The 10,703-nt window shown below is 43.7% G+C and overlaps 1 protein-coding gene across 2 annotated transcripts in view; it reads right to left on the bottom strand.

The window, feature by feature from the left end:
• LOC5508345 (myoferlin) overlaps positions 1 to 10,703 on the bottom strand; it is a 40,892-nt gene that overhangs the window by 351 nt on the left and 29,838 nt on the right. For both annotated transcript variants that reach the window (XM_048729633.1, XM_048729634.1), the window contains exons 41-55: positions 10,418 to 10,543; positions 8,951 to 9,070; positions 8,567 to 8,602; positions 8,398 to 8,489; positions 6,223 to 6,393; positions 5,937 to 6,082; positions 5,705 to 5,844; positions 5,021 to 5,109; positions 4,722 to 4,817; positions 4,601 to 4,648; positions 4,008 to 4,098; positions 3,699 to 3,798; positions 3,401 to 3,591; positions 555 to 664; positions 147 to 294 (exon numbers count right to left, since the gene is read on the bottom strand). In XM_048729633.1, coding sequence (XP_048585590.1) covers positions 147 to 294; positions 555 to 664; positions 3,401 to 3,591; positions 3,699 to 3,798; positions 4,008 to 4,098; positions 4,601 to 4,648; positions 4,722 to 4,817; positions 5,021 to 5,109; positions 5,705 to 5,844; positions 5,937 to 6,082; positions 6,223 to 6,393; positions 8,398 to 8,489; positions 8,567 to 8,602; positions 8,951 to 9,070; positions 10,418 to 10,543 — 1,704 coding nt within the window. The remainder of the gene's footprint in view (positions 1 to 146; positions 295 to 554; positions 665 to 3,400; positions 3,592 to 3,698; positions 3,799 to 4,007; positions 4,099 to 4,600; positions 4,649 to 4,721; positions 4,818 to 5,020; positions 5,110 to 5,704; positions 5,845 to 5,936; positions 6,083 to 6,222; positions 6,394 to 8,397; positions 8,490 to 8,566; positions 8,603 to 8,950; positions 9,071 to 10,417; positions 10,544 to 10,703) is intronic.

Here is a 10,703-nt window from a genome sequence, read left to right as displayed (position 1 = left end):
TTGTTCCTAGTGATTAACCGTTCTTTTTACCTAATTGCTCTTGATTTCTTTTAGGTAATCAATCACCCCTTGTAGGCTAGATAACACCCCCCTCCCCCCCTGAAAAAGCATGGCATAAGATAATTAGTTTGGGTCTTAAAAATTACCGGCATTGAGTAGACGAAAAGTACGACCAGTAGTAGAAGAAGAAGAGAGATTAGAGCCCCCACGATGGTCATGGCATATCTCCGCCACATTATGTAGTACAAGCTTTTGAAAGGAGAGCTGATCCACGAGAAAGAGGTCGCGGGGCGGCTAAACGGGAAACATAACCGTTAGTGTATTAGCTTCATCGTCAGTTGCGCATTTTTTTTTACTAATACCAAGCGTATCATCCTATACGATCTTATACGAGGGATTTCTCCCCCCCTCTCGCTCCCTCCCCCTCCCCCTCCCCCTCCCCCTCCCCCTCCCCCTCCCTCTCTGCCTCCCTCTCTCCCCCTCCCCCTCCATCTCTCCCCCACCCTTTTTTGCTCTCCCCCTCTTTTTGCAGGTTTCATTGTGTTTGCTCTTACTTGGGCGGTTCCAAGGTCGGGTTGGCGTTAGGCTCTGCTCGAGCTTTTCCTGCAGGTCTCTCTTCTGCTTCTGCTATTGTGACGATCTCAAGCGTCATTTCCACCTTTCCCTATAAAGCACGGAATGGCAAACTATGGCAAACTACAAGATATCGATTGTATTGAGCCAATGGCGTTGGATGTAACGATGTAGTCGGGAGAATGGCAAGAGACTTCGACTTGTCAAAGGGAGCCTAGATTTTAACAAATCTGTGACGATGTGAATTGACTAACTGCAAGTGAGAACTGGTGTCAAGGGACTTACTGCAAGTGAGAACTGCTGTCAAGGGACTTACTGCAAGTGAATACCGCTGTCAAGGGACTTACTGCAAGTGAATACCGCTGTCAAGGGAATTACTGCAAGTGAATACCGCTGTCAAGGGACTTACTGCAAGTGAATACCGCTGTCAAGGGAATTACTGCAAGTGAATACCGCTGTCAAGGGACTCACTTTAAGTGAATACCGCTGTCAAGGGACTCACTTTAAGTGAATACCGCTGTCAAGGGACTCACTGCAAGTGAATACCGCTGTCAAGGGACTCACTGCAAGTGAATACCGCTGTCAAGGGACTTACTGCAAGTGAATACCGCTGTCAAGGGACTCACTTTAAGTGAATACCGCTGTCAAGGGACTCACTTTAAGTGAATACCGCTGTCAAGGGACTCACTTTAAGTGAATACCGCTGTCAAGGGACTCACTTTAAGTGAATACCGCTGTCAAGGGACTCACTTTAAGTGAATACCGCTGTCAAGGGACTCACTTTAAGTGAATACCGCTGTCAAGGGACTCACTTTAAGTGAATACCGCTGTCAAGGGACTCACTGCAAGTGAATACCGCTGTCAAGGGACTTACTGCAAGTGAATACCGCTGTCAAGGGACTTACTGCAAGTGAATACCGCTGTCAAGGGACTTACTGCAAGTGAGAACAGCTGTCAAGGGACTTACTGCAAGTGAGAACTGCTGTCAAGGGACTTACTGCAAGTGAATACCGCTGTCAAGGGACTTACTGCAAGTGAATACCGCTGTCAAGGGACCTACTGCAAGTGAATACCGCTGTCAAGGGACTCACTTTAAGTGAATACCGCTGTCAAGGGACTCACTTTAAGTGAATACCGCTGTCAAGGGACTCACTTTAAGTGAATACCGCTGTCAAGGGACTTACTGCAAGTGAATACCGCTGTCAAGGGACTCACTTTAAGTGAATACCGCTGTCAAGGGACTCACTTTAAGTGAATACCGCTGTCAAGGGACTCACTGCAAGTGAATACCGCTGTCAAGGGACTCACTGCAAGTGAATACCGCTGTCAAGGGACTCACTGCAAGTGAATACCGCTGTCAAGGGACTTACTGCAAGTGAATACCGCTGTCAAGGGACTTACTGCAAGTGAATACCGCTGTCAAGGGACTTACTGCAAGTGAATACCGCTGTCAAGGGACTTACTGCAAGTGAGAACTGCTGTCAAGGGACTTACTGCAAGTGAATACCGCTGTCAAGGGACTTACTGCAAGTGAATACCGCTGTCAAGGGACTTACTGCAAGTGAATACCGCTGTCAAGGGACTTACTGCAAGTGAATACCGCTGTCAAGGGACTTACTGCAAGTGAATACCGCTGTCAAGGGACTCACTGCAAGTGAATACCGCTGTCAAGGGACTCACTGCAAGTGAATACCGCTGTCAAGGGACTCACTGCAAGTGAATACCGCTGTCAAGGGACTCACTGCAAGTGAATACCGCTGTCAAGGGACTTACTGCAAGTGAATACCGCTGTCAAGGGACTCACTTTAAGTGAATACCGCTGTCAAGGGACTCACTTTAAGTGAATACCGCTGTCAAGGGACTCACTTTAAGTGAATACCGCTGTCAAGGGACTCACTGCAAGTGAATACCGCTGTCAAGGGACTCACTGCAAGTGAATACCGCTGTCAAGGGACTCACTGCAAGTGAATACCGCTGTCAAGGGACTCACTGCAAGTGAATACCGCTGTCAAGGGACTTACTGCAAGTGAATACCGCTGTCAAGGGACTTACTGCAAGTGAATACCGCTGTCAAGGGACTCACTTTAAGTGAATACCGCTGTCAAGGGACTCACTTTAAGTGAATACCGCTGTCAAGGGACTCACTTTAAGTGAATACCGCTGTCAAGGGACTTACTGCAAGTGAATACCGCTGTCAAGGGACTTACTGCAAGTGAATACCGCTGTCAAGGGACTTACTGCAAGTGAATACCGCTGTCAAGGGACTTACTGCAAGTGAATACCGCTGTCAAGGGACTTACTGCAAGTGAATACCGCTGTCAAGGGACTTACTGCAAGTGAATACCGCTGTCAAGGGACTTACTGCAAGTGAATACCGCTGTCAAGGGACTTACTGCAAGTGAATACCGCTGTCAAGGGACTCACTTTAAGTGAATACCGCTGTCAAGGGACTTACTGCAAGTGAATACCGCTGTCAAGGGACTTACTGCAAGTGAATACCGCTGTCAAGGGACTTACTGCAAGTGAATACCGCTGTCAAGGGACTTACTGCAAGTGAATACCGCTGTCAAGGGACTTACTGCAAGTGAATACCGCTGTCAAGGGACTCACTTTAAGTGAATACCGCTGTCAAGGGACTCACTGCAAGTGAATACCGCTGTCAAGGGACTTACTGCAAGTGAATACCGCTGTCAAGGGACTTACTGCAAGTGAATACCGCTGTCAAGGGACTTACTGCAAGTGAATACCGCTGTCAAGGGACTTACTGCAAGTGAATACCGCTGTCAAGGGACTTACTGCAAGTGAATACCGCTGTCAAGGGACTTACTGCAAGTGAATATTGGTCGTCCTCCTGCGCCAGCACTGGCCACCACCCCATCATCTTCTTCATTTGGAACAGAGACACAGTTTCGATCGTATGTCTCTGTTTCTGAGGGATGGACGGCAGCTGGTTCAGCCCACAGGAACGCGCGCTCTTCGCTTCTTTTGGAATTCGGTCGAGGTTGAGCTCTAGTTGGCCTGTTGAGAACATGAAGAAACATGAAGAAACAATTATTTTTGTGAATTCATATTGACAGACAGAAGCGATGCAACTATATACGATATGTATGCACAAGATTGTATACCCAGGAAGTCATCAGGGGAGAAAATGTCATTGTCCCAAATCTGGATGATCAGTCGTGGCGGGAACCTCTCTTCTGTTGTATCCAGGCTCCAAATATGACGCTAGAAGGGGAGTTAAACAGTTAATCTTCTAATAATAGAAATTTAATATTAAAAAACTTAAATATTATTAAATTACTTCTTGTTTTTCTAATCCTGAGGCATCGTCGCTATGTTCGATTTTTGATTGCGGCTAATCCCGTCATTAAACTCACATACGACCTCGGCACTATATATAGTTCGACAGTCCCGTATGACCAAGGTACTCCTACCTTCTTCTTCATCACCACGATTTTCTCAGCGGGTACGTAAGAGAATGGAAAAATGAACCTCCAGTTGAAGTTCCCCGTTCCATCTAAGGACCTGGTTTGGTAATTAAGAATTTAATTAATTAATTCAAACTCGTATGTGTCACGCCCTGGGGAGGGGTCTGTGTGCGTTGACGGAAAATAGTTCTTTATGTGTATTGTATTTAAAAAAGTGTCTTTTTTGGCTTAGCGTCCGCGATGTTTTAAGTTCCCCCTCCCTCCCCTCCCCTACTCTTTAAAGTGTCTTCCTCCAGTGGGGGTGGGCATCCCACAGACGAGGTTAGATACGCATGCAGTATTTAAAAACAGTGCCAGTACAAGTGGAAAATGGCAATTCAACTAAAAAATAAATTAGGTCACGACATATTTGAAAAAAAATGTTATCTCGTCTAGATTTATGGAGATTTTCCTCTTTTTCTAAGGTTGAAGTTGAAATGTAGTTGTGAGCTATTGTTTAAGGTAAAACCTTGTGAATATATGTTTAACTTTATGCATTTTTAAGACTTTTTACATCATCTTTGCCCCAATTCCTTTGCACTGTTTTTCGTTAGTATTACCTGAAGTGAACATCTGTCCGCTGAAAGTCGTCGATGCCATCCAGCCATCTATGTTTGAATAGACCACAATTGTCAAAGGTAAAACACCATCAGCATTTGTAGGACACCATTCCTAGCTTACCCTTTGACGTAAATGTCGCTCATCGCCTCCCCTGTGATTGACTTATCCTCCAGTATGACGTCACTTGTGTTCCAGATAATCACCCGCAGCACGTAACTGTCAGCCAATCAAATAACATAATACTATTAGCCAATTAAACACCGTCTTAACGTAATTATTAGTCGATCATAGACTTCATCTTAACTATTAGCCAATCAAACACCATCTTAATGTAACTTAACGTATCTATTCCCTCTTATATTAACACTTTCTAGTGATTGTGACTAGTTTTCTTAGAAACAATCCCATTTGACACTTACTCTTGGGGTACCCGTGGAGATATGTCAAACGGCGGCCCTGGTTCACCTAGCTCTCGCGGAAAAATGTCAACCCACATCTGCAGTTTTCCCTACGGATAAAAATAGCAAAAAAACAGTTTTCCTTTGGTATTTGCTGCTGAAAGTCTAAGTTATGTGTTCTATATATGGCTGGAAGGCCTTTACCACCTCCAATATATGGCTGTAATCCTCGTTACCCGTTCCATATGTGGCGGTAATTCTTCGTTTACCTTTTCCATATATGGCTGGAAGGACTTTACCACCTTCAACATATTGCTCTAAGCTTCGTTACCCGTTCCATATATGGCGCTAAGTCTTCGTTTACCTTTTCAATTTATGGCTGGAAGGCTTTGTTACCTGTTCCATATTTGACTGTAAGGTTCGTTACCTGTTCAATTTTGTCTGTAAGGCTTTGTTACCTGTTTCATATTTGGCCGTATGGCTCGTTACCTGTTTCATATATGCTACCTTGTTACCTGATCCATTTTTGGATGTAAGGCCTTGTTACCTGATCCATTTTTGGATGTAAGGCCTTGTTACCTGATCCATTTTTGGATGTAAGGCCTCGTTTCCTGTTACATATTTGGCCGTATGGTTTGTTACCTGTTCCATATACGCCTGTAAGGCCTTGTCACCTATTCCATATATGGATGTAAGGCTCGTTACCTGTTCCATATTTGGCTGCAGTGAGCTGTAAAGTGCGCGTGTTTCAACGTGTTCAGGCACCACAGGGATCCCATTCAGGATGTGTAAAGCGAGTCGTTCATCGGGTGGTCCGCGATCAGAATTACGCTCGCATTCCTCCTCTGGTCAAAATTTAAAGCACATTAAATCACAAAGCCATATAATATTAATTAGCTGTTCAAACTTAGTAGTTTATTACAGATATCGCGCTCACCGTAATCAGATAATGCATACATCTTTCCGTTAAAGTACGCCCTCGTGTTGCCGAAGTATCTGGGCTTTGCACGACCCATGTTTTCCGCCCACTGATCCAAGATCTCTCGCGGCTTCTGGGAATCTCTCCATCGGTTTATCCCGGAACTAGATAACACAGGTTTTTTGTTTTAAGATAAACATGCGTATATACGATTGATGGAACGATGCAACTGTTGCCGAGAAACTGTACAGCTTTTTTAGGGTCCTTAAAAAAAATAGTATTCTGCCCGAGGCAGCGCTCTTACATGCAGTAGGTTTGTGGGATCCCACAGGTCGCTCGGAAGCGTGTCAGCAGTCTATTCTCTAAGTCCACCGTTGTCTCGCCAATGACCTCGTTCTTTCCGATAAGGTCCCAGTCCATCACGGTTATAATCAAGTCTTTGGCGATTGGTATAGATGCTGTCAGCTCAAACATTCTAAGTAACAAAATAGAAATCTTATCGTCTCTTAATAGAAAGGTTGGGAGAAGGTTTCAAATTGTATCATAGCTTATATACTTCTAGCCATAATTGACCAATTTCACCGGAAACACTCTTTTTCTTTCTTAAATCTGTACAGGACCCGAAATGATCCCAGGACCCGAAATGATTCCAGGACCCGAAACGATCCCCAAAAGTTCCCCAACTGATCCCGGGACCCGAAACAATCCCCAGGAGTCCCCGAAATGAACCCCAAGGAATTGCAGTAATGGACAAACAAAAGAAATGTGGAAGAATTGTTTTTCAGTTTTAAAAACATATGAAAAATTTTAGCCTTATTTGTGTTACTATCAGGAAACTTACATTATACAGTGGTTGAGTCAGAAATTGGGGTGAAATGACAATACTCGTGATAGTAATTTGAAGAACCAGGCGTGAAGAAATCATTTATAGATAACAAGACTTAAAAGAAAGTCTCCACACCGATCCACAGATAAAACATAAGGTTATTCTTAAAGTTACTTTTGTGCATCATGTTTGTTTGTATTCGGTGATGAAAGACCTATCATGAGATCATACAGGGTTGTACGGCCGACTACATGAAGGAAATTATAACTCAATAATAAATATTGCTTTCAACAAAAGCCACATCTTGCAACGGCAGTAAAAGGGTTGTTCGACTGCATTACTCAGTGTGCTTTTGTCATTCCGCCATCTCGGCCAAACCGGCTGCTTAAAATTTGTCGGTTAATATTCGCTCATGTGAACATGGATTTCGTGCTGAAATACACGTTTGGTTGTCAAATGAATATGGATTTTTAGGGGTGATGTTTACCGGAAACGAGATTTATACTGTGAGAGTCATGTGTCGGAACTGCAAATATTTAGAGTGTGATGGAAGGTCAACAGTTTGGTTGTTCTGAGCAAGGCTGTGCTATGTTAATGTTGTATTCCTTTCAGTTGCAATGAAAAGTTGTGTATTTGTTTTGGACTCTGTTTATAGGTTTACCGCCGGGGCAAAACCCTTAATTATGCTTTAAGTGTTGCAAGTGATTTCTTCTGCTTTCCCTGTCCATTACCGCAATTCCTTGAGGTCGATTTCGGGGAGTCCTCGGTATGGTTTCGGGTCACAGGATCACTTGGGGTACTTTTGGGGATCATTTCTGGTCCTGTACAGATCTAGCGAATTTGCCTTATTGGACTTACTTTCCAAACATAGTTTTGGGCGATCTTGCCACATTGGACTTAGTTTCTAAGCACAGGGTTGAGTGGGCTTGAGACGTTGGACTTTTCAAACACAGTGTTAAGCGAGTTTGGAACATTGGTCGTACTTCTAAAGTACAGGGTAAGGCGAGTTTGAAACATTGGACTTACTTTCTAAACAAAGGGTGAGAGAGTTTGGAGAGTTTTAGCACAGGGTTGAGGGAATTGGGGACATTGGCCTTACTTTCCAAACACAGGGTAGGCCAGTTTGGGACATTGGACTTACTTTCTAAGCACGGTGTTAGGCGAGTTTGGGACATTGGACTTACTTTCTAAGCACGGTGTTAGGCGAGTTTGGAATATTGGACTTACTTTCTAAACACAGGGTTGGGCGAGCTGGGAACATTGGACTTTCCAAACACAGGGTTGAGCGAGTTGGGGACATTGGACTTACTTTCCAAACACGGGGTTGAGCGAGTTGTGAACATTGGACTTACTTTCCAAACACGGGGTTGAGCGAGTTGTGAACATTGGACTTACTTTCCAAACACAGGGTTGAGCGAGTTGGGAACATTGGTCTTACTTTCCAAACACAGGGTTGAGCGAGCTGTGAACATTGGACTTACTTTCCAAACACAGGGTTGAGCGAGTTGTGAACATTGGACTTACTTTCCAAACACAGGGTTAAGCGAGCTGGGAACATTGCACTTACTCTCCAAACACGGGGTTGAGCGACTTGAGGACATTGGACTTTCTTTCCAAACACGGGATTGATCGAGTTTGGGACATTGGACTTACTTTCCAAATACGGGGTTGAGTGAGTTGGGGACGTGATTTTCCTTATCGCTGATCGTGTGCTTTCCCAGCTTGACTACCAGGAAAGGGTCCGCCTGATAAGACAGTGACATCAATACCGGGCATTGAAAAATAAAGACGAATGAGAAACTGCAAGATATCTGATACTCACAAGTCCATTCAAATCCATTGGTTGAAGGTCAATCGCCTTGAAAAGATTTGAAAATTCAGACAAACTATTATTCTTACCTCACAAAATTTGGTTAATAGAAATGACTAGCATGCTCGGTTAAAGAAATTGCGGCCAATGAGGCGCATTGCAAATCTTACTAGCGCAATACTATTAGCTGGGTACGTTGTAGGCAATGAAGTCTGCGTGCCTCATAGATTGCATGATAAGTTGTCATATTTTTAATAAGGTGTATTATGGGCAATGAAGTCTGTCGTATCAGAATGGTACATAGAATGTAAGATTAGTAGTCACTTATTTGCAGGGTAAGTTGTAGGCAACGATGAATGCATAAAATGCCTGGTAAGTCGCCATAATTATACTGACCCTCAAGACATACACACGGACGATGCACTCCACGAGTCCACTAGAGGGGAGGTTGCGGAGTATCTTGGGAGGCAACGGTTGGGCCGGGTCGCTTGGCAATGGATAGACGCGAAACGTGCCCTGGAGAAGAGAGCAATACACAAAGTTGTACTCCATTTGTACACACATACACCAATGCACGTCATAGCGCGTGCAGCTGTGCTTGTTTAACCCTTAGGCTTAAGGCATACGTCGAACTTGAATCTAATTCAGTCGAACCTATTGTTTTGGAAATAGTTACATGGGAGATACAACGTTTGCCGCGAATCGGTGCAATGTGATTAATAGATTTAAGTCGCCGAGTCTAATCGAATCGTGTGTGGCGCGGCCTGGCGGTAAACGTTATACTTGAACCGAATAAGATAAATATATTATGGAATACGAAAATAACTTATTCAAAACCAAACCCTCCCCTCCACAAAAAAATCCGATCCCCCTTAAAGAGCATGCGCCGATCCCCCCCCCCCCTGTACTGATCAACAAATATGGCGAATTTACAAAATTTAATTTCGTTATGTTGACCCTGTTTTGAAGGCACAAACACGAACCGTACAACAAATTTAAATGTATTTAAATGCATTTTACCAGAATTTGAAATACTGGTAGGTTATTATTATATTTCCCTAGCTGTGCCCAGCAGCATAGACTAGACGTACCGCCACTGGAAATGGACTCGATTCGGACACGCACTAGTTATTAAATTGATTCGGTTCAAGTTCGGTTCGACGTATGCCTTAAGTCTTAGTTTATTATTTATTTTGATTTATTTTTATTTTTTAACATACTTCATGGGCCTCTGGTAGGGTTTTTTTTCTGTAAGGTCTAAAGGTTTTGCTTATGTGACACAAAATCATTTCTCTGCGTTTAAACACGAGAGGTTGCGCTAAAAGGGAAAGCTCCTCCCACCCCCGGGCTAAAATTTTCAATTATAATCAGAACACTGGCACGCTAGCTGTCACAAATTACAAGTCTCCTGTAAAATTGCTTATCTCTGAGTCTAAGTTGGCTGGAATATAGTTATTTTTGCACAGGTAACAAGACAGTTGTCTTAAGAGATTGATAAATTAGTTATTTGCTGTCCACTCACGTTTTCGGTGCAAAATTTTAAATTTTGCGCTATCCATAATCTATGGCACATGCATAAATTATTCTCGCGCTGTGATGAAAATGCTCGTATTTTAGAGCGCACACAGCTTGGTATAGCATTATTTTATGATAGAAACATTTTTAGATAGACAACTCTATGAATGATATTGATTTTGGTTTAGAATATGAAATTTGAATTTAGCGCTCAGAGCAATTGTCCTGACATGTTGACTCATTGACGGCTGATTGATAACTGATTGTTCTTGAGCCCGGGGGTGGGAGGAGCTTTCTCTTTTATAGCGGAACCTCGTGTTTAAAACTGGGCCCCTGGTGACATCGCACCTTGAATTCGCCGACAGAGGCCTGGTCGTCATAGTCCTCCGCTTTCCCACGATACACGGGAAACGTCACCACGAAATCCTGGAACCCTTTAAACTCCTCTTGTCGCTCAAGCTCTTTGCTGTAAACCTAAAGAGAGGGAAACACAAGTTGATTTTAGTGAAACATGGTTTTCACGCTAGCTACCACATAAAAAACGCCAACCAATCACACCCGTGCTACCCCGTGGCTAGAGTATGCAGTCATTTTGAGCAACGGCTTTGGTTTCAGAAAGCTATGGACCTCTTTA

This window comes from Nematostella vectensis, chromosome 6, assembly GCF_932526225.1.
Source record: "Nematostella vectensis chromosome 6, jaNemVect1.1, whole genome shotgun sequence".
NCBI lineage: Eukaryota > Metazoa > Cnidaria > Anthozoa > Actiniaria > Edwardsiidae > Nematostella > Nematostella vectensis.
The sequence above is the reverse complement of the archived record's forward strand: the minus strand, read 5'-3'. Positions and strand labels throughout refer to the sequence as shown.